The sequence below is a fragment of the Phocoena sinus genome, chromosome 1, assembly GCF_008692025.1.
Source record: "Phocoena sinus isolate mPhoSin1 chromosome 1, mPhoSin1.pri, whole genome shotgun sequence".
Classification (NCBI taxonomy): domain Eukaryota; kingdom Metazoa; phylum Chordata; class Mammalia; order Artiodactyla; family Phocoenidae; genus Phocoena; species Phocoena sinus.
This window is the reverse complement of record NC_045763.1, coordinates 11,475,945-11,499,930: the sequence shown is the minus strand read 5'-3', so window position 1 is coordinate 11,499,930 and position 23,986 is coordinate 11,475,945. Positions and strand designations below refer to the sequence as shown.

The 23,986-nt window shown below is 53.3% G+C and overlaps 1 protein-coding gene across 2 annotated transcripts in view; it reads right to left on the bottom strand.

Moving 5' to 3' along the window:
* KAZN (kazrin, periplakin interacting protein) overlaps positions 1-23,986 on the bottom strand; it is a 464,439-nt gene that overhangs the window by 147,824 nt on the left and 292,629 nt on the right. The window contains exon 1 of one of the 2 annotated variants that reach the window (XM_032654533.1): positions 10,653-10,860. The exons of the other annotated variant lie outside the window; for it this stretch is intronic. Within the exon in view, the coding sequence (XP_032510424.1) occupies positions 10,653-10,860 (208 nt within the window). Of the gene's footprint in view, positions 1-10,652; positions 10,861-23,986 lie in introns of those variants that run through there. 2 annotated transcript variants of the gene reach the window in all.

Here is a 23,986-nt window from a genome sequence, read left to right as displayed (position 1 = left end):
GCCATCGGTCGATGCCCAGAGACGTAAATGAGCTGGAAGTGAGGGCAGGGCCATGAGGTCAATGCGATCAGCAAAGGTAGAGGGGGTCAGGAGTCAGGTAGGTGATGCCTTAACTTCTGGGAGGGCAGGGTCGGGGAGGGGATCACTTTCCATATGGCAAAAGCAGCTGAGTGTGGCTGGCAAAGCTGAGTGTCTGGAAGCCACTGGGGTACAGATAGGGAGACCAACTGTCCTGGTTTGCCTGGGACTGTGGGGTTTCCCAGGATGTGGGACTTTCAGTGCTGAAACCAGGAAAGTTCCAAGCTAACCAGGAGAGTCGGTTCCCCGAGGCACAGGTCCGCCCTCACCAGTACTGAGGTGGTACCAACCACCTTTGTAAAGTGCCTCCAAGTGTGCAAAGCACTTCTACATCCAAGGGCTCGGGTAAAAAGCAACCACAAATCTGGGAGCTAAGCCGGGCTGGCACTACAGATCTCATTTCATGGAATAGGAAACTGGGGTTTAGAGGGGAATGACCTGCACGAGGAAGGTCCCACAGCGGATAAGTAGCACGGTCACGTCTGATCCGGCCTCCAGCTCCCCTGCTTTCTGTAAACACTGGGAAGACAGGAAATAGACAAGTGCTGTCTGTCGAGCACAGCTGTGAGCCGTGCCAACTTCCTCCGGGCTGATGGATGCCAGGGGAAGCAGCAGGGGCCCTGCCCCAAGAGGGGGCCCCAGGGAAATGGGTCCATCTGGCCCTCTGCTCTTCTGGCACAGGGTGGGCAGGCGGCCACCACCTGTAACGCTGGGAGAGAAGATGGGGGTGAGGGTGCTGCTGGCCACCGCTCTGCTTGCCTCCCCGTAACGTCCCCGTGATGGCCACCCCTTGGGTAAGGCCCGGATCCCCTTGTGAAAGGCAGAGGGATCATCTCGCCACGCTCCCAGCAGACCCTGGGTGTGGAAGGGTCTCGGCAGCTCTTGGCAGCTGGTGACAGGACAGGCCAGGGTACAGAGGGAAGGGGGAAGAGGGAAGGGGACGGGGAGAGGAGGAGAAGACAGAAGAGACTTGGGGGAAAAATTTAAGTGGAAGGAGCCTCCTAGAGCAGTCTTGCGCAGTGACTGGCTCCAAGCTGAAGCTGCACCAGCATCACCCTGAGGGATCTGTTAAGACCCAGATGGCCGGGATCACCCCCAGTTTCTGATTCTGCAGGTGTGGGGCAGGCTGAGAATTTGCGCTCCTCACAAGTTCTCAGGTGAGGCTGATTTGCTGGTCTTGGCACCCTAACTTGAGAGCCCCTGGCCTGGTGTACGAAGTGGGATGGTAGGGGCTGGGGTGGGGGACAAAAGCAAAAAGGTACCGAGGCGCTACTGGAGGCTGGGGAGACCGCCAGGAGTAGAGATGGAACGTGCTAGAGCCCGTGGTTCTCAAACTTCAGAGATCAGAATCACCTGGGGGTGGGGGTGACGCGTTTAAAGTGCAGACTCCTGGGACCACTGCAGATACCTGACTGTCCGGGTCCGGGAGAGGGTCCAGGAACTTAAAAACCACACAAGCGCTGAGTGATTTTGACGCAGGCAGTCCAGAGATCACATGGAGAAGCACAGCGGCCTTACGAGCACAGTGGAAAAACACACCACGGGCTTCATGAGCTGTGACGGGCCACAGACACATCTGTGGTATCAAGCCCTGACTCAGGGCTGTCTGCACCATCTGATACAGGAGCCACTGGCCACACGTGGCCTTTCAAATAAAACATGAGATTCAGTTTTGTGGTCATACTAGCTACATTTTAAATCCAGTGGCTACCGTATAGGACAGCACAGGCAGAGACTTCTATCAGACAGCTCTGGCCCAAAGAGACCACACTGTGCCTCCATTTCCCCTTCTGTAAAAAGGGGTTTCCCCCGTCTCTCCCAGGGTACAAAAGAGAGGAAAGACTCCACCCAGGGCGGCCGTTTCTATCCACACTGATGAAAGCAGTCCAGCTTGGAGGGGGGGGTGGTGCGGGCATCCACGTCCACTCCAGAGCCCAGGAGGAAGGAGCCCACAGGGAATGCCAGGGATGGAAGTCTCCTTTCTTGTCAGCCACCCAGGCCCCTGGGCTCCCCACCAAGGGGAGCTGAGAAAGTCCGCAGGGTACATAAAGTGACGGAAACAGTCCCCGTGGCTCCCGGCTGTACTGTGGACACGGCGAGAGATGCCAAGTGGAAGCAGAGACTGGCCACTCAGCTGACCACGTCTGCCATGGGCACAGCATTCAAACCACCAACAAAAGGGATCCAAGTGGGGTAGGGAGGGGGCGGCCTGGGCTGGTGGGTTTGGTACCAAGTCTGAAGAATCAGGACGGTCAAGGGTGTGGTCTCCCATGACTCCTCAGCACGCCAGCCCAGGACCTGGCCCCTCCGAGGAGCTCAAGAAGGAATACTGATTGAGTGAAAGGGTGAGTGAATGCTAGCGGCGGCCTGGGGCGCAGAGCAGGACATCCGAGCAAAGACAAAGCCTGACACTGGCTGCTTTCTTAACACAGCACAGTGAGAGCACAAGACAGAAATGCATGTGCCTCTAATAGATTCTGAGAATATGAGTGGGGTGGGGGGGTGAGCAGGGCAGGGAGAGATGGGGGCGGAGAATTGGATTAGAAAAGGAAGAAGTGGGATTTAACTAGGATGTCCATGCACCTCATCTCCACTTTGGGTCACCTGTGGGAGGGAAAAGGATGCTGCTAAGGATTATGTCAGGGCACAGGGGGTAAAAGCCAGAGTATGTGGCCTCCCTTGTTCCTTACTCTAAAATCAACCAGGCTCAGAAAGGTGAATAGCAGAGGTTCTCAAAGTCTGACCTGTGGAAACCCTGCATCAAAATCACCCAGGGCGGGCTTCCCTGGCGGCACAGCGGTTGAGAGTCCGCCTGCCGACGCAGGGGACGCGGGTTCGTGCCCCGGTCCGGGAAGATCCCACATGCTGCGGAGTGGCTGAGCCCGTGAGCCATGGCCGCTGAGCCTGCGCGTCCGGAGCCTGTGCTCCGCAACGGGAGAGGCCGCCAACAGTGAGAGGCCCGCGTACCGCAAAAAAAAAAATCACCCAGGGCACTTGATAAAAATACAGATTCCCGGGCCCTTCCCCAGACCTACAGAGTCAAAACCTCAAGGTGGAGCCTGAGAATTTGCACACTAGTAATCACCCCAGACCGCTGTGATCCCCAAAGTCTGAGCCCCACCCCCGCCCCTTCAAAAGGCAGGAGGGAGCTAGGGAAGAGGTTGAAGAGAGAGAACGTCCAGCTTTGTCAAGACATCCAAGTGCCTTTGTAAGTTTCCACATTTGACCCTGGAAACTACTCCACGTGACACCTTGCAGTGGTCCCTTCCTTGCTCTGGGCCTCAGTTCCCTTGCTTTGGAGCGGGACTGAATTGACCCCATCCCTGCCGAGGTTTCCCTCTCAGGGCTCTGCATTCCAGGTTCCCAAATGGCCAGGGTCGAATCTTCCATCATGGGCCAGCCAGCCTCTTTGGATTCCGGCTGGGCCAGAGGCATGCGGTAAGTCTGCTGGAGCCAAGGGAGCAGCTCTGGGCCCCAGGGGCCCTCCCTCCCAACTGTCCCTGGCTGACTGGATGACAGCGTGCCAAAGATGAGAAGATCTCACGAGTCTGAGCATCACAGCCTCTGCCTGGTGCCCCACTGGCTGTCGGGGAATCGTCAGCTGATGAATGAAACCACAAGGAAGAAGCAGTGGGGCAGGCAGCCAGCACGGCAGCTTGGAAAAGTCGCTTACTATAACCTGTGTAGCCTCTTTAAGCCTCAACTGTCTGTCCAGTAAGATGGGGAGAACGCCAGCTGCCTCACAGGGGCCGGGAGAGATGAACAGGCATGCAGGTAACAAAGTGCTCGGCTCCTGGGCGGCCCTCAGTAAGTGACGCGTCATCATTAATAGGACCTTACCCAAAAGAAATACGGATTCTTCCCTGCCCCGGGGAACATAGGACTTCAGAGTGAGGAGTGCACCGGCAAGGCTGAGCCGTAAGGTGAGGGAATAAAGCATACAGGAACTAGCAGCTGTTGTTCTTACTTCTCTCCAGGCCCCCAGGGAGAGCTTTCTGAAGCTTCTGTACAATTAAAAGGTACTGAACACAATGCCTGTGATAAAGTTACAGCCCAAACTAGTTGGGAGACCAAGCCAGCCTCCAAACCCGGGCGGCGACAGAAGACGAAGCTGTCAGCTCCTGCGGATTGGCCACCGGGTGGTGGGTGTTCCCGAAGAGGTCCCCAACACCCAGCACGACGCAATCAGAGGTTCGCCACCACTGAATCCACCAACTCCCCTTCTCCTTAGCCCAGGCTTAGCGTCACCCAGTTCAGGGCCAGGACACCAGGCGGGACTCACATACCTGTCATACCTTTCTGGCTGTTAATTTCTTCCAAATTTGAGGCTGCGACAGCACCTGCCGGGCTAATGCCATTTGGTGAGGGCTCTGAGGAGCTGCCACAATCAGCGTCTTCTAACTGGCTTCTCTTGAAGGCATCCAAACAGCAGACAAGAGAAAGCCTGAAGTCCCCACCTCCAGGGTGGCTACCCCAAGGGGAACGGAAGGGGTGGTCTGTGTGAACAGGAGGCAATCCTGACTTTCCCCCTCCTGGACAGGCACTCATCGGATGTGCTCAACACGAAACGCGTTTACGGAGAGTAAATTCATACTGTATGCACACCCCTTGTAACCACGGCTTGCCATCCTCTCCGGAGCGTTTACAGCCCTTAGTGACTCACAACAAACACAGGATCCCCATGGGGACCGCTCTGGACAGCTTTAATGACACACTTGGTATGCTTATCTGCTGGGGCTAAAATCCGTACGGAATATTACACAAAACATAAAGACCCTTCTGGAAATTTCCTGATGACTCAGAAGGCCTTTCCGACGACTTGAAAGACTAGCACTCCTTCAAAACCACCTGTCTCATCAAATCTCAATATTTCAAACTTCAAATATTTAAAAAATTTTATACATACACACACTCAAGTCCTTTTGGACTCTGGATAAATGGGAATTTCCCCTCCCCTTTATGGCATAGGTAGGCAGCAGGCCCCATGGGTATGAAGGATGCTAACCATACAGATGCCTGTCCAACAACTCTGAGGTGGGTAATATGATCCCATTTTAGAGATGGGTAAACTGAGGCTCGGGACATTAACTAACTTGCTTGGGGACACATAGCTAGTAAGCAGCAGAGCTGGTGAATTCAAACCAGGTTGTGTTTGATTCCAAACCTGGTGTCCTGCACTCACTGCCCTGGCAGAAGGAACTTTCAGTCCCCCTTTGTGAGCAGTCACACAGGGTGGAGGGGGCTGGGCCACAGGAAACCTCCCAAGGGAAACCAATTGGAAATATATTCAAGTGTAGTGACTTTGCTTCCTGATTGTCCAGAACAGCCAAGACCCCAATTATCTCTGTCCCACCCCATTACTGACGAGGCTCACACTAGACCCTCGTGGTCTTAGTGGGTGACTTTCCAAGAGCATCCCCGATTCCAGCGTCCCGGGAGATTCAACCTCACACCAACCCAGCAGAAATCCTTTACAGAAGGGATAACTCAAAGCTGACCTAATGAGGAAATTGCTAAAGGCACAAAGATAAGCAAATGCTTGAGTTGCTTAAACCAAGGAATATCAAGGAGAGGACAAACTTTTTTTTTAAGAGATAAAAATTTAAAGGAAAAATGGACCTGACACTTAATGTGAGTCTACTTTCTTTTTTGTTTGTTTGTTTTTGTTTGTTTGTTTTTTGCAATACGCGGTCCTCTCACTGTTGTGGCCTCTCCAGTTGCGGAGCACAGGCTCCGGACGTGCAGGCTCAGCGGCCACGGCTCACGGGCCCAGCCTCTCCGCGGCATGTGGGATCTTCCCGGACCGGGGCACGAATCCGTGTCCCCTGCATCGGCAGGACCCTCAACCACTGCGCCACCAGGGAAGCCCGAGCCTACTTTCTTAAGACCAAGACAAGGTCTTTTCACACGGCTTTGAGGTCTACAATCTGGGACCAAGTCCTGGCTGTGATACCTACTAGCTATGTGATCTCAGTCAAGTTACTAATTTTCTGAGCGCAGTTTCCCCATCTGTGGATGAAATGAGCAATTGCACCTCCCCCTGGGTTGTGGAAGGACGGACTGATGAAGACAAAGCTCGGCGTTTGGTCACCACCAAGCCTGGCCCCCGGGAGGCCACAGAATGAAAGCCAGGACACAGAAACACAGGTCTGGTCCCCTCCTCCAGGGGACTTTATGTAAGGGGAAGGGGCAAGACGAGATAAGAACTCAAATGGCTAATAAGGAAGGTAGTCTGGGTAGGCTTCAGATATGCCCAGTCTACGAAGATACTAATTTACCAACAACTTTTAAAAAATGACTTGGGGGCCTCCCTGGTGGCGCAGTGGTTGAGGGTCCGCCTGCCGATACAGGGGATGTGGGTTTGTGCCCTGGTCTGGGAGGATCCCACATGCCGCGGAGCGGCTGGGCCCGTGAGCCATGGCTGCTGAGCCTGCGCGTCCGGAGCCTGTGCTCCACAACGGGAGAGGCCACAGCAGCGAGAGGCCCGCGTACCGCAAAAAAAAAAAAAAAAAAAAAAATGACTTGGTCGGGAATTCCCTGGCGGTCCGCGCGGTTTGAACTCGGCGCTCTCACTGCTGGGGGCCCGGGTTCGATTCTATCCCTGGTCGGGGAACTAAGATCCCACAAGTCACACTGCTAAAAAAAAATGACTTGGTTCCTTTAGCCGACCGGCAATATCCTCTTGCCTTAGGGACTCAGCACCCACATACCTCACCTCATTCCCCTCTGACCACCTACCTAAATACTAAAAAGCACGCGCTCCCATCACGCTAACCCCTCACCTGGCTTTTTTTTTGTACATAGCATTTACCATCCCCTGATACATCCTGTGTGTATCCTGTGTGTACTGGAAATCTCCTCCCACAGAATATAAGCTCCATGGAAACAAGGTCTGCAGTTGTCTCGTTGCTGCTACATCCCTGGCAGCTACAACAGTGCCTGGCAGGAGTAGATGCTCAAGAAATGTAACTGAATGAAGGGACAGTCAAAGAGGGAATCATTCACGTTCTCAGTCTCAGAAGGCTCAGCGATCACCTGAACACTCTGCGGGGGCTCTGGAAGAATCTCTCCTCCAGTGGAGTCATTCCCACCACACCAACAGGGAAACTGAGTTAACGGAGTTTCTCAAGGTCAAACAGATTTGGGGCAGAACCCGGTGCAAACCGACACTGTGTCTAATTTCTGCATCTCCTGCTCTGTTCCCTAGTCCGGGCGCAAATGGTAACCTCCCCTGGAAGTGGCCCCACCCTGGAGGCCGGAGCTGTCACCAGCACAGGGTCTGTCACTCTGCCGATATCAGGACATCCCCCACGAGCAACGTCAGGGTGCCAAGCCTCCAACCCGCCAAGCAAGCATTTCTCTTTCCCCTTCCCCAAACCCCTGAAAGTGCCAATTTCCAGACGCTGTCACCCAAAAGAGCACTCTTGCAGCTCCTTAAACCGAGCATCGCATTAGGCTGGGGACTAATGTGCTAAGATCCTGGCGTGAGTCACCTCACAGCCTGGCTAAAATGTTTACTGCAACAATAATTTCAGCTTGCAGTTCCAAGCGCGAAGAGGACCTCCCAGAGGAAAACCCCTCACGACAGCCAATGGTTTTGAGCACCTGTGTCCACGACACGCCGTCCTCCATGCCAGCTGCCACAGACCTTCTCAGAAACTATGTTTGGTCTTTAAGAACCAGACGCCAAAAGAGCGTGAAGGGTGGTAGGGTAGAGAGAACTCAGAACTTTCTGGTTCTGCTGCTGGCTTGATCCTGTTTCACACCAGGGATGCCATCTGTAGATCAGGAAAGGAGATTTCCACTGCTCTCTGCCCCAAAGGGACACCAAGAGAGCCACCGGAGTAAGAACCACCCCCAGACCTCAGAGACAGGCATTTCTCAGCTAAACCATGTCATTAGGATATTGTTATTATGAATACACAAGTGGGGTCTATATAGACACAAAGTAAACCTAGTTATCTCCACCCAGCCCTCTTCTACCTGTGTACATAATAACAGCCTCCATTGGCCCAACAGTCAGTCTTGGATCACTGAAGTATTTTAAAGACAAGACAAATGTCATCTCAACACAGCTCAGGAGGGTGGAGATGGAGCAGACAGCATCACATCCTAATGGGAACCTGAGTCAATGGGGGCACTAAGAGGTGCCCCACAAGTAAAGCTGACGACTTACATTCATTAGTATCAACTATGACCCAGGCAAGGTGCTTTGCAGACATGAGCTTTTTTTTTTTTAACATCTTTATTGGAATATAATTGCTTTACATTGCTGTGTTAGTTTCTGCTTTATAACAAAGTGAATCAGCTATACATATACATATCTCCCCGTTATCTCCTCCCTCTTGTGTCTCCCTCCCACCCTCCTTATCCCACACCTCTAGGTGGTCACAAAGCACTGAGCTGATCTCCGTTTGCTATGCAGCTGCTTCCCACTAGCTATCTATTTTACATTTGGTAGTATATATAAGTCCATGTCACTCTCTCACTTCGTCCCAGCTTACCATTCCCCCTCCCCGTGTCCTCAAGTCCACTCTCTATGTCTGCGTCTTTATTCCTGTCCTGCCCCTAGGTTCTTTATAACCAATTTTTTTTTTAGATTCCATATATATGTGTTAGCATACGGTATTTGTTTTTCTCTTTCTGACTTACTTCACTCTGTATGACAGACTCTAGGTCCATCCACCTCACTACAAATAACTCAATTTCGTTTCTTTTTATGGCTGAGCAATATTCCATTGTATATATGCGCCACATCTTCTTTATCCATTCATCCAGACATGAGCTTTTGTTTTGTTCTTGTTTTTGTTTTTTTTTGCGGTACGCGGGCCTCTCACTGTTGTGGCCTCTCCCGTTGCGGAGCACAGGCTCCGGATGCACAGGCTCAGCGGCCATGGCTCACAGGCCCAGCCGCTCCACGGCATGTGGGGTCTTCCCAGACCAGGGCACGAACCCACGTCCCCTGCATCGGCAGGCTGACTCTCAACCACTGCGCCACCAGGGAAGCCCCAGACATGAGCTTTTGAATGATCAAAATGTTAATCGAGATTATTAATATCTCCACTTTACAGATGGGTAAAATGGGTCTCAAAAAGATCAAGCAACTTGCCCAAGCCCTCCCATTTGCTTCTTCTTTGCATCTTTGCTCTGTTTCACACCAAGCTGTCTTGGTCTCTAACTGCTCTGTGCAACAGGGGAGGAGGTGGGACTGTCTCCAGCAGACCCAGCCCCTAAGCCAACCACCCAGGGACTCAAGCTCCTTCCAGGCCTCAGGGTCCCTCTTCCCGACCCTTGGTGACCCAAGACCTCAGTTGTTCCAGGACACCAGTGGCAGCTCAGCTAATCAGAGCCAGCTGGTTGGTGGTCCCAGCCCCTGTGGCTAGAACTCTTGACGCTCAGGATTCCATCTCCTGGGGAAACCAATACAGGCAGTCTGGAATTAAGGAGCCTGGCAGTCGGCTTTCTTCTCATAGGAAAGAAATAATTATTAGGTAAATAAGCCTGGTGTTTCCCAGTTGGTAAGCTTCCTGCCTGGGAGAGGCATGCTGATGTCAATCCACAGACAAAAATGGAAATTCCAGTACCATGGCTTCAGGGCTTTGGGGCTTGGGCAAGTCCCTTAAACTCCGCCTTTTCTGACCTCATCTTCCTGGAGATAACACAGCCTCACTGCCAGGGTGGTGATAAGATTTTAAGACACCGCATATAGATTACTGGAACACACTGGGTGTTCAAGAAATAATAATCATGTGGTCCCCCCACCTCCGTTTTTCCTGGAAAAAGTATTCAAACTTGAACCTGATGATGACAGACCCTTCTCGGAAGCCCTTCCACCTTCCTACTGTGGAACCTGGAGGATCCAGGGGTTCCTGTGCCCCACCCTCCATGACCTAACTTCAGCGGGGAGGGACCAGCTGAGACCGGAACGGAATGGAACGGGCGCATCCACTCGGAACGTTTTAACACTCAAACGGGGCTCTCCGCTTGGTCTCCGCTTGGGGCGGATTAGCCAACGATGCACAATTAGACCTCCTCCGCGGAGATTTCTCTTTCTGCCTTAGTCGTTCAAGTGTACGAGAAACCTCTTCGCTCCTAGCAAATGCGAGCCCTCACTTTCCTCTACGCGGGGTGGCGGGAAGGCTCCCCTCGGCACTTTATGGGGCTGCCAGGTGGGTTACAGGTGCGGTCACAGGGGGCCTCCCCAACTTCGCGCGAGGCTGGCCCCTTTCCCACGCTTCCCAGATCAGGCGCGGGAAATGGCCCAAACCTGGGTCTCCAAGCGCCGCGGGATCGCACAGCTCCTGCAGGCTTGGCCTTGACCTCCCTCTGCAACTCTACAGGGGGCTCTTGCCGGAAAGCCGCGGAGCCCCACAACCCCTGCCCTCATGCTTAAGACTAACTCCGCGTCCCGCGCCTCTCCCCCTGCACCCCGTCCGGTGCTCTGGGTCAAGGGCGCGGCGAGAACTTTGCCACGAGCGGCGGCCCGATCCGGGCCGGGAGCGCCCCCGCGCGCCCGGCCCCGGCCCTCCCCCGGCCTGCGGCCGCGCCACCCTCCCCTCCCGGCGCGCACCTACCCGGCTGGCTGCAGTCGCCATCCGCTCGAACGGAGGGCGCCCCGGCGCGGGGCCGATCGCCGGGCCCCGCCGCGTCCGCACCCGGCTCGCAGGCTGCCGGTCCCGGGGGGCGCGCAGGCCCAGCCCCCGCCCCGCAGGAAGGCGCCGGCTCGCCCTGAGCCGCGAGCTGGCGGACGCGCTCCCAGGTGCCAGAGTCGGCCGCCCGCATGCCGCGTGCCCGAGGGGCGCTGCCCGCGGCGGCGCGGGGGGCTCCGACGGCGGGCGCCGGGCTCACAGCCCCCGGGGTCGCCGCCGCATCGGGGCGCAGCCGAGCGCCGGCCCCGCCGCCCGCCCGCGCGCGCGCGCCGGACCTGGTCTCTCCGTCTCGCCGGACGCCGCGAGGTCCGCGGACGCCACACACTAAGAATTCGGCCGCCGACCCTCTCACGTGGGAACGACTCTCACTCGCGCGGCTCCTCCTCCCGCTCCTTCCGGGCTGGCGAGGGCCGCCGCTCGCCCCGCCCCCGGCCCCGCCCCCGGCCCCTCCGCGGCGCCCAGACTCGCCCCAGGGCCCGGGGGAGGGCCGCGTCGCCCCTTTGTAAGCCCGGCCCTGGCCGCTCGGTGCATCCCCGGCATGGTCATTCCTGGAGAAACTCAGGGTTAGAAAGATGGCCAGTGTCACAGGGGTCGGGAGTGACAGGCCTGAATCCAGGTCTTTGAAAACCTCAAGTGTGTGCATCAAGGGGACAGCTGCCTGGTACCCCAGTTTGCATGTGTCTCTCCACTCTTCTGATACCCTTGGGACAGCCTTGCTAAAGAGCTGAAGCCCCAGCAAGTGGCCGAGAGAGGGCGGAAAGAGCGGGCAGGAAGAGGGGTGGGAGCTCTGGGGCATCTCCTTCACTCACCTGCACTGTGGTGTGGCCAGTCCTTCTTTAAGTGCATACAGTACTGGGCGCAATGGCTGGGCCAGTGGGGGAGGAAAACTGATATATGGTCCACACCTATGAGGAAGTTGTAAACTGGTGCGGGGCACGTCCTCCGTCTCAGCTTCCCCATCTATAAAATGGGGCATCAGGAATTCCCACCCTGTCCACCCTCAGTGCTACTTCTGAGCACCCCTCTGGGCAGCCATGTGGCAGGTGAGGTGGTTCCCAGGGGAGGTCAGGAGCTTGGCGCCCCGAGTGGGTGGGTGGGGCAGTTATTAGGCCAGTCAAGCCCTGTAGGAATTGGCTCCTTGGAGGGTCTGCAAATCAGAGCCCACCCACTGCAGCGGGTGTCCCTGTGGCTGACAGAGCTCGCTGTACGGTGAGTTTGCGGCTCTGAACCCCGTTTGATTTGGGGATTACGATGTTCTTTAGAAGGACTAATTATCTCCCCGCAGCCCTGGGTGGCAGGTCCGGTTTCCCCCTGTGGCAGACATGGGAAGGCGAGGCTACGTGGCTAGATAAGGAATCACACACTTCCCGTGGTGTCCTCAGTTTCCCCTTTCAGGCAGCATGCACCCCACCCCTTCTAGGTCTGGCTCAGTCACCTATGGCTCCCACTGGCCCAGGCCTGAGCTCTGGGAACTTATAGGTACTGGCATATGGCTCTCCAACCACTGGTGGAGTAACCAAATTACTTCCCCCCGCCAATCTCTAAAACCTTCTGCAGGTCACTTTCCTGACTGTGGGCAGGGAGCCCTGCGTCTGAGCAACCACTATGGCCTGGCCAACATCCACCATGGCCTTCCCAGGTTCCACCCCACCCCCTACTTTCCTTGCCCTCCCAATGACTGGGACACTAGCCCAGCTGTGGAAGGCCACAGGGCTGCCTCAGACCCCCTCCCCCTGTCGAACTGGACCCCTCAACTGCCCAGTGGAGGGCTGACAGGTACGCCAAACGCTGGTGGTGCTCGCGGCTCGGGAAGAAACCCACCCATGGGGTTAAACACCCATACAGCTCTGGGAGAAGGAAACTGACCCCACACCAAGTGACAGGAGATGCTAGGAATCCCCCAAGTCCCCTGCCTTTGCTGGGAAAACCATCAGAACAGAACAAAAGAAAGATCGCTCTGAGCCCTCATGGGAGAAGAAGCTGGGAGTGCCCCTGCATTCTGGAGACATCTGGTCCAGGAGACTCTGTTTTGGATGCCTTCAGGGATGCAACAGGGACACGACTGAGTGAGGTGGGCAGTGCAGGGACTGCTGTGGTCTGTTTCGCAGGGCGTTTAGGTTGTATTCTTTGTACTTAGAAATTCTTTGCGTATTAAACTTGTAGGGAGGCTCTTCGCTTCCACAAGGAGACATGCTCTTTCCCGTATTTCTTGAAGTACATGGAACTCTTGGTCAACCTCCTAGTTTCCCACTTTTGATAGAAACATTCACTTTCCCGTTAACTCCATAACGAGAAAACAGCAGCGCAAGCACAAATATGTAGCACCTGCCACTTGGATTCAACGTCAGGGAGACCTTAGGAGCGATGGGGACTGCAGCAAACAAGAGGCCACCAGCCCCTGTAGCGGAGGCAGTAGATTGCTGTCATACAGGAACTTGGCTCTAGTGTTACTAGAGGTTCTGGATTTCTTTTTTTGGAGCTACTAGGAATATGAATTTTTTAAAAAAATTTATTTAATTTATTTATTTTTGGCTGTGTTGGGTTTTCATTTCTGCATGCAGGCTTTCTCCAGTTGTGGCTAGCGGGGGTTACTCTTTGTTGCGGTGCACAGGCTTCTCCTTGCAGTGGCTTCTCTTGTTGTGGAGCACGGGCTCTAGGTGCGCAGGCTTCAGGAGTTGTGGCTCGCGGGCTCTAGAGCACAGGCTCAGTAGTTGTGGTGCACAGGCTTCAGTAGCTGTGGCACGTGGCTCAGTACTTGTGGCTCGCGTGCTCTAGAGCGCAGGCTCAGTAGTTGTGGCGCACAGGCTTAGTTGCTCCGTGGCATGTGGGATCTTCCCGGACCAGGGCTCGAACCCATGTCCCCTGCATTGGCAGGCGGATTCTCAACCACTGCGCCACCAGGGAAGCCAGGAATATGAATTTTTATGTGAAGTCTAAATTTGAAATGTTGGCAACTTTTTAAAACCTAAGAAGAAAGAGGAGAGGGAGGAGAAAGAACAACAAAGGAAATATGTCTAGAAGTTTCTATTTGGCCTGTCGGTCCCCTCTGCAACCTCTTAGGAGTCTGCACGTGTTTTCTACTGACGTTTCAATGATCCAAGCTGTTTCTCAAGCCCCCCAGCCCTGGGGAAATTCTGCTGCTCTCCTTTCTCAGCCAAGTTTGGCCTGGGTGTGTGTGTGTGTGTGTGTGTGTGTGTGTGTGTGTTTTCCCCACACTCAGGGCCAGGAATTCACATGGCAGTTGGGCACACCTGCCTTTGCTTTCTGGGGTTTTCAGACTGCCCAGGCCTCCCCATTTGGCTTCAGCCTCTCTGTCTCCCTCCCTCTCTCTCTGTCCACAGCTCTGCTAGCAGGCCAACCTCTGACAGCAGCAGCCTGCAGCCTTCCAGAAAACCATCTGCCTTGGGTGGGAGGTCTTTCCTCCTGGAGGTATGTTTCTGATTCTGAGGACACCCTGGGCCTACGAGATGTTTCTGCTCAGCTCTGCAACAGGAGATGCAACAGCCGGGAAGTGACAGCCCATTTTCTGCTCTGAGCAGCTTGGGCAGGCCCTCTAGGAACGGCAGCTCCAGGGTGGTCTTTATCAGAGACTCCAAGCCCAGGTTGGCTTCTGAACGTGCAGCCTTGCAGAAGGGCCCTATGCTGGGGTTAATGTCGTTGCCTTGAAATTCTTAATTATTTTTGAACTAATGGCCTCACATGTTCATTTTGCATTGGGATCCGCAAATTATGTAGCTGGTCCTATTCCCAGAAGATCTACCCGGCCTCCATGGGTGATGCTAAGAATTGATGTTGGAGACAGCTGGGCCTGGGATGTGGCCACTCTGTCCTTCTCCAGTGTACATTGTATCCAGCCTCTGCAAGGCAGCGGGAAGGGAGGATTTGGATGTGGGGAAAAGATGCAGGAATTGGCCCCATCCAGTCCTCCTGACAACTCATAAGGAGCAAAGGCACAGTGAGAATTCGAGGTGGGGGCGGGCAGGGGTGGGGATGGGCGACCCAGCCTGAGGATTGGGAGGCTGCTCTAGTTCTAAGCTCTGAGGCCAGACGATGTCCCCATGACCCCGACCTCAGGCCAATACAGCGCCACCAAAGGAAACAAAAAGGAGGCTGGGGCACAGGGACACAAGGGATCAGTGCAGTTCCCATTCACAGTGTACCTTCATTGCCAGGGGAACTCCCTTTAGATCACAGGAGCAAGTGACATGACAAGATATATTTGGCTTAAGGAACAAAACCAGAAACGTTGTACTAAAGAACTCCACTATATTCGGTATCTACTTGAAATTGAATATTTGAGCCCACTGGAATTTTTCAGGTTTTTTTTTTTTTTTTCTTGGCTGTGTTTTTAGTATTTGTAGAGGAGGTTTTACTGAGATCTTCCAGCCAACAGTGCTCTTTTCAAACACCTGGCACTAAGACAAGGTAGCAACTGTGGATTCTTAGGAATCCGCGCTGTTTTGTCTATTTAACACCCTCATGAGTTCCTGGAGTCTGGAGACCTCGGTAGCGATCCCCTAGCTTGTGTGTGACTGTGGCAAAGGGTCATTCTGTCTCTGCAACTAAGCACCCTCACCGGCAAAAGCAAAATGAAGGGCCGGGTCAGCAGATGTGAGGAGGGCCTTGCCAGCTCTGCCCGCTATGGTTGAGTGAGTCTTTTTAATCCTTCTCATGATGGTTGTGGGGGTATGTTTGGTGTGTGTTGCTAGTAGTGAGAGCAAGTGTATTAGTTATCTGCTGCTGCGTGACAAATCTCCCCGGAACGCAGAGGCTTGACACAAGAAGCATCTATTACCTCTCAGTTTCTGTGGGTCAGGAATCCAGGGTGGCCTGGCTGGGTGCCTCTGGCTAAGGAATTCTGTGCAGGCTGCCGGCAAGGTGTCAGCCGGGGAGCAAAGGCACAGTCAACTCAAGGCTCTCCTTGGGGAGTATCTACTCCCCAGCTCACTCATGTGGCTCTGGAAGGATTCTGTTTCTTGTGTTGGACTGAGAACCTCAGCTCCTCCTCGGCTGTGGGTCTGAGGCCACCCTCATTCTTTGCAATAGAGCTATAGATCTACTTGAAAAATCGCAGCTTGCTTCCCTCAAGGGCTTCAAGGGCTTCAAGCAAGAAAGGGTGTGCACAAGATGGAAACCTCTGTCTCTGTAACCTAATCTTGGAAATGGCATCCATCACCTTCTCCCCGTTCTGTTCATTAGAAGTAGATCACAGGACTTCACTAGCTGTGCAGTGGTTAAGAATCCACCTGCCAATGCAGGGGACGTGGGTTCGAGCCCTACTCTGGGAAGATCCCACATGCCGCAGAGCAACTAAGCCCGTGCGTCACAGCTACTGAGCCTGCGCTCTAGAGCCCGCGAGCCACAACTACTGAACCCGCGTGCCACAACTACCGAAGCCCGCGCGCCTAGAGCCCGTGCTCCACAACAAGAGAAACCACTGCAATGAGAAGCCCGCGTACCACAACAAAGAGCAGCCCCCACTCGCCGCAACTAGAGAAAGCCTGCACGCAGCAACGAAGACCCAACACAGCCATAAATACATAAATAAATAAAAATTTTAAAAAAAAGTGAATCACTAGGTCCTGTCCACCCTGGATGGGAGGGTTTGACTACAGGAAGCAGGGGTCACTGAGGGCCATCTTGGAGGCTGCCCACCCCAGGAGGCTGGGGACACATTTTGGGGAGGCAGAGAGAGCAGGACTCAAATCCTGGCTCTGATACGCACTAGTGTATGATCTAGAAGAAATGATTTCACCCCTGGAAGCTTCGGTTTCCTCCTCTGTAAGATGGAGATGACTGTGGCCACTACCTCATAGGGCTGTGGAAGGAAGTTTCAATGAGAAGAGGCACACGCAGGGCTCCTGAATGGTGATTAGCACAAGGTAAACCCTCGCAAAAGTGGGCTTGAGGACATTCCCGGAGGAGGCCGGAGTGACGTGCCCATTGTTTCCAAGCCAGATAAGCATTACCAGCTATTCCATGGAGATCTGCAGCCTTTGATCTATTTCTCAGAAGTCCTTCTGGCAGGCCCTGGGATGTCTTTGTGGCTGACGCCACCAGTGGGTACGTACTGATCTCCTCTTCTTCCCTTGGCCATCCCAGTAGGACTCGGGGGCACAGGTGCAGCGGGAGGGATTAGACTGGGATTTTCCCCTACACCTACTTAGACCTCAGCCCTTGGGGGGTGGAGGATTTTACCTCTGTTCCATCCTGCCATCTGTCCTGGCGAGGACTTCTTGGCTGGAGACCTTTGTGCGCCTGTCATGGGCTCATTGGTATTCTTTGCTGATCTTTCCTGGGTCCCAGATGACCTGATGAAGATCCTGATCACCTCTGCCAGAAGAAACTTAGCCCAAAGCCAGGCACTGAAGTATTTTCACTGAGTGCGGCTGTCTTCTGTGCCCTGTCTCTCAGACCATCTTGCGTCCCAAATTAGACTCTCAGCTGCACCAAAAGGAAAAAGTCCGTCCTCATCCAGGGGCCATATCTCTCCCGTCTCCTCTAAGCCTCTTTCTGGGGAGTTCATGTCAAGCAGGGAGGTTTCTGCAGAAAGCTGAAATGTTGCAGCTTATTCAGAATAAATAACAATAACATCAAAAATACTACGACTTGGGGACTTCCCTGGTGGTGCAGTGGTTAAGAATCTGCCTGCCAATGTAGGGGACACGGGTTCGATCCCTGGTCCGGGAAGATCCCACATGCTGCGGAGCAACTAAGCCCGTGTGCCACAACTACTGAGACTGCGCTCTAGAGCCCGAGAGCCACAGCTACTGAGCCCACATGCTGCAACTACTGAAGCCCGCGCGCCTAGAGCCCGTGCTCTGCAACAAGAGAAGCCACCGCAATGAGAAGCCCGTGCACCGCAATGAAGAGTAGTCCCCGCTCACCGCAACTAGAGAAAGCCCGCGCGCAGCAACGAAGACCCAACGCAGCCAAAATACTATGACTTCTAATAATAATAGGCAAACATTTACACAGCATTTACTATATGTGCCGGGCACTGTTCTAAAAACTTTAGACATTCATTTAATTCTCCCAACAACTCTGAGAGTTACATGTACTATTATTATCATCCCCATTTTACAAATGAGGAGACAGACACAGAGAAGTTAAGTCACTTACCCAAAGGCACACAGCCAATGAGTGTTGTAGGCAGGACTCAAGCTTAATGTAGTCTGGCTGCAGAGTTTGGGCTAATAACCATCATGCTACCTTGGAAAAAGTTGTCACTGAGCACACACTTCACCCCAGGGACTGTCCTTTCTAGCTCATTCAACCCTCCAAACCACTGTATCCCCATGTCCCAGCTGAGAAAACTGAGGTTTAGGGAAGACAAAGGGACTTATCCAAGATGACGTGGCTGTTCAATGCAGGGTTGGGAGTCTAACCCTCAGAAGTGAGGGGTGTTCTCTGGGGGAATGCCTTGCATGTCAGGGTTATGGAGAATGCCTGCCTGTGGGCACAGTGGAATAGTCAACCCTTCCTTGATTACCTACCTCCTGGACATGGGACTCAGGGAACCCTCAGCAGGGCATCTGGGGATGGGACCTCTGCTGCCCCCGGTGGCCACTGGAGGTACTTTACCTTCCTCAACTGTGGGTTGGTGGCTCCTGGGAATGAGACCACTATGTCCACCACCACAATTTTCAGGCCCCGTGTCTCCACTTCCTATGTGTGATTTAAGAGACACAGAGAGCTATGGGCCAGTGAGTGCCCAAGATAAGAATAATGGTCACTGTTTACTGAGCGCTTCCATCTCTGTGCCAGGCACTCTGCCGGGTACTTGTTACTTAAATGTTATAATTTAATTTACCAATGCACAGAGATAGAATCATCATTGTTAAGGGTTATTTATAATATTGGATAGAGCACTTTACACACATTAGCTCATTTTTATCCTCACGACACTACATAAGTACTACCACAATCCTCACTTTATCAATAAGGAAACCAAGGAACAGAGAGGTTTAGTAGCTTGCTTGAGGTCACCCAGTAGAATAGGATGGAGCTAGGAGGTAGAGGCAGGCAGTTCTGGCTCCAGAGCCAGTTTTCTTAATTATTATGCCACTATTTTGTATTATTATAAAAATTATTAGTATTCTGATTTTACAGTTGAAGAAACCAAGGCTTAGAGAGTGGAAGGATTTGTCTAAGGTCACACTGCTGGTAAGTTTAGACCCAGTATTTCAACCACGTCTGTCTTCATTTATTCATTCGTTGGCTCAACAAATACCGATTGTGTACCAACCATGTGGCAGGCACAGTACTGGGCTCCGGAGGTGAAGCACCATGAGGTCTAGCCTGCCATGGGGACCCGGGTGTACCAGCGCGTGACACCAAGCGGGCCTAAGGCAGGCCCCTGGGGAAGACTGGCAATTCCTGCAAAGTTGAAACTATTCCTCCCGGCCCGGAACCAGGAAGGGTCTGGATTCCTAGATCACTGCTCTCCCAGTTTCATCTCCATGGCAAATACCTGCAGAATGGCTCTTACAGGGACATGGAAAAGAAAACCGATTAGACTCGGGAGAGGCTGTGGTGAGGGTCTGCGGCATGGAGTTCTAGACTTTGCTTTCTGCAACTGCCCTTTACTTACTAGTAAAGTTGGGCAAGTCGGGCCACCTTCCGGGGGCCTCAGTTTCCCCACCTGTGAAATGGGGATGAGAATACTTGCCTATCTCCCCATGACTGTCCTGTGAGGAACAAAGGAGACCGGAAGTGCGAAAGCCCATGTAACTGCAGAGGGCCAAACACCCAGGCTGAGGGGCCGGTTAAGGAACCATTTGGTTATTTGCTTGTTCATTTCTTGGGGTCCGCCTGCACTCAGCATCTGCCATGAGTCCACTCCTGCCCTAGATACTGTGGGGAAGGGTGACAGGCTCCCAAGTGTAGAAAGGTCACGGTCCACTTGGACGTTCAGGTGAGAAAGGAGAACGGCTGGTAGATATGACTCTGATTGTGGCTCTCTGTGCCACAGAGGCCTTACCACTGGGACAGTGACGAGCCCTTGCCACCTCCCTCCCCAAGGAAACAAAACGATCTCAAAGACCAGGCTAGCAAATGGCTTCAATATTCTTGCAGGCAGGGTGAGCGCTGAGGCCCAGAGATGCTGGCCTGGCCTGTCCCTTTAAGGCTTAAAGTGCCAATCTCTCCTAAAGCAACAGCTCTCACAGTGGTCAGAAGCAAGTTGGAACCATGGAATAAGAACCTTGTGCAAAGGCCTGGGCCTTTCATGTGAAGGTCTCTGAGCTACCTGCAAGTAGTAATTAGGCATCTCAGCACCGAGGTGGGGTATATCTGTTCAAAGACAAAGCTGGCTTCTCCTTCGGAGAAACAGAAGTCCAGAGAGGCTCGGATATCTGTCCAGAGACACACAGAAAATCAGGGCCCAAGCAGACTGACTTCAGGAAGCCCTAGAGCAGTGGTTCTCGAAGTGTGGCCCCTAGACTAGCTGTATCAGCACCATCCCTGTGCATGTATGAGAAACGCAAATTCTCTGCCCCATCCCTACCTCCTGAGTCAGAAATTCCTGGGGTGGGGCCTGACAGTCTGTTTTAACAGCCCTCTCCATGTAACCCTGATGCTGATAAAGGTGAGGGCCACTGCCAATGCCTGGAGGAAGGACTGCTAGGTCTTCATGTCCTTCTGAGTTGCCGGGTAGGAACGAGGCAGTGGAGCAGAGCAAGGTCATTTTGTCAGCGGCTGTGGCATCACAGCTACATAACCACCCCTCCCCCACCCTGATGGCTTTTTGCACCCAGAGTCCAAACCCTAGGGGCCTCCCTTGTCAGGAGGCCACCTGCCTGGGCTCTGGGAGGCCTGTCCACACACGCCCCCGGCCGCTTTCCTGTAATTACAGGCTCTACCTGCTTGTCCGCCCACCAGAACTCAGGCATGTCAGCCAGAGCGACTCCGGCTTCTCCCACCCTGAAGGCAGAGCATGCATGGCCTCCATCAGCACCTCAGGCTCTGTGTCCACAAGGCCTCCAGCAAAGCCAGGAACGGGCCTGACGTTGCCCCCAGCGGCCGCTGTGTGGGCTGAGCTCAGGAAGAAGATCGTTCTGTACCCTGGACATCAGGAAGTAACCTTAGGCCCTGGTCTCCGGGTTCTCAGGGCAGAAATCGGCAATGGCCCCTAGTTCCACAAGGACTAATTAGAATTTGTTTAAATTCTTTTTTCCCCAGAACTGTCCTTTACATATCTTTGGAACTGGTTTCAGGAGGCAGATTTGTCGAACAGCTACGTGGAAGGACTGTCATCTTCCCCCTGAAGTTTCTCATTAAAACAAACAAGCAGAAATGTGTTGTCTAATGTGAAAGGAGCTGCATTCTTTTTGTTTTTAAAGATCTGACCTTTGAAAGTAGGATGTTTCTCCCAGATTAGGGGCCTGGTGGAGGGATGCTCTTGGATTCCTGGAGTTGAAGGACAACCCCACGAGCTGCTGGGTGAGCCCAGTCCCACCTCCCTTGTAAATTCAAGGCGGGGACAGGGTTTTAAACTGATACATGCCCAGGGCACCAGGCATACAGCAAGCACACACTCGGATTTGTGGATTGTTGGAAAGATCCTGAGTTCTGGCTCAGGGCCTCCTAGTTGCCTTGTGCTAAGCTTAACAAGTCCCTTCCCATTTCTTCTAAGAAAAGGATCCCATGTCTTAATAAATAACAACAGCTACCTTTCACTGTGGGCCCAGTGGTATGATAGGCCCTCTAGTGGTTTTATCTCATTTAATCCCTCAACTGCCCTATGAGAGGGGGTACTGTCGTGATGCCCACTTTATTTATTTATTTTTTATTAATATTTTTTTAGGCTGCGCCGTGAGGCATGTGGCACCTTAGTTCCCTGACCAGGGGTTGAACCCATGCCCCCATGCATTGCGAGCTTGGAGTCTTAACCACTGGACCACCCGGGAAGTCCCATGATACTCACTTTAAAGCAGGGTAAACTGAGGGTAAGAGAAGGGATCAGAGGTTGCAAACCGGTGGACCTAGAGCCAGTTACTGCCTGTGAATATGTTTTCTTTTCCTAGTATTCTACTAAAAAGCATTTTAAAAATTAGTTGCCAACACTTAAAAATTTGGATAAATTACACCAAAAAATTCAGATATTTAGCTTTATTTTGAAAACATCAGGAGGTCTGGTGATAGAACCCCCATTCCATCCCACAGGGTAACAGTGTGTCCTCCATCCCTCATCCCCTGCTCCCTCGTTCCTGTAAGTCAGCACATGGGGGCTCCAGGCACGGAGTCCACAACCGCTGGTCTTAGGCCACAGGTGGTGATGGGCAAAGTCAGTGCTTGTCTGGGTCTGTCTGTCTGTCTGTCTATCTGTCACTCTTTGTGTATCTCACCAGTGCCCACTTCCAGGAGAACCTGATGTTAGATGAGAAGGAACACAGGACAAGGGAGTCAGGAGATGTGGGTGTTCGTTCTGTTGACTGGGTGGCCTTGGGTCAACGCTTTTCCCTCCCCGGGCCTCAGTTTTCCCATCTATACAATTCGGAGGTTGGATAAAAAGATCTCCCAGAGCCCCTCTGCTCCTATCAGCCTAAGGAAGGCTCCCCTCAGCTGCAGAGCCCGTTGGGAAACTGTCTGAGGGCTTGCAGACAGGCCAGGTGCGGGCTTGCCCACCTGAGCCGTCCTGTGGCCATGAGCACCTCTGGGCAGGGAGACGGTCTCACAGACCCAGAGCTCTGCCATCAGCACCAGCAGGGGCCAACAGTCTCACTCTTCCCAGTGATGGAAAGGCGGCTTCCACCCGTGAAGCAGCCTCCAGCATTGCTAACCTAATTACACAGAGAAAAGAGTCCATGAGGATGACCCAGACTCACCGCTCTGAAATGCAGGATTCCTGGGCTGGGAGGTGGAACCAGCTTGTCCCTGCCCAGGTCAGTCTGAGGACAAGAATGCCCGCTGGGCCCTGGGTAAGCCAGGTGGGGTTCTGTGCTGCCAAGAGGAAATACTCATTCGAGTCCCAGGAACAGAAAGCATGCATTCTTCCACCCTTCTCTTTCTTCATCCTACAAGCACGTGACAGAGGAGGAAACTGAAGCCCAGAGAGGGGGAGTGATTGCCCAAGGTCACACAGCAAATCAGTGCCAGAGTCAGATGACCGCTCAGGCTTCTTGACCCCCTTCCTGGGGTACTTTCCATATTCTCTATTGCTTGGGAGTCTAGAACCCTCCACCTCTTTGGAATTGGGCTTCAGAAGGGGGTTGGAGTGGCCTGTGTGGGCAGAGACTGTCTGTGTAGTCCAGAGCCCTAACATGGGCTTGTGCACAATGCCTAAGACACAAACCACTGCTGAGAGAATGGGGGACCCGTGGGCCCAGCAGGTGTGAGCCGCCCAAAGCTTATAGGTTGGAAGCTTGGTCTGTAGGAAAGGTCGCAAAGCCCACATTTGGCTCACAGACATATTCTGGTCTTCCCACAATGTTTAAAACAAATTCATGTTAGTTGCCAACACTTAAGAATCAGGGAATTTTTCTTCTTCTTTTTTTGTTGGTTATCTCTACAGTAGTGTGTACAAGTCAATTCCAAACTCCCAGTCTATCCCTCCCCCCACCCCTCCCCCCTGGTATAAGTTCATTCTCTAAGTCTGTGAGTCTGTTTCTGTTTTGTAAATAAGAATCAGGGAATTTCACATAAAGGACAGGATTTCTGGCTTCTTTTGAAGAGTCTCAAAATCTGGCAGAAGCTGGACCACATTTCCACCTGGCCGTGGCTGGCAGGACATGGGTGCGCTCCCTCTCGTTCACCATCTCCACCATCCTTCCCGGTCTCTGTGACCTCCCTGCATGTACGTTTGGGGATTTCAACTGCCCCCCTGCCCCCCACGGCCTCCCATGCTAAAGTCACCCCCTCTCTCATCCTGGTCACCCCAGGGGAAATTCTGGTTCTCATTGGTTCCCATTGGAGGGCAGCTTTGCCCCACAGGGCACATTGGGCCATGTCTGGAGACATTTTGGGTTATCACAATCAGGGAGGGGACTTAACTACTGGCATCTAAAGGGTAGAGGCCAGGGATGTTGCTAAACATCCTACGATGCACAGGACAGAACCCCAAACAAGGAAGTATCTGGCCCCAAACATCGGTAGTGCTGAAGTTGAGAAACTCTGAGCTGAATCAGCAGAGCCCCGGGCCAGGAACAGGATCTGGAGAGGGAGGGTCACCCATGCTGGGGACTGACTGCACACTGAGCACCATGTTAGGCAAGCGGGGAGAAAGCCAGGATGTGTAAAGTGTGGCCCCGGCTCTCTGG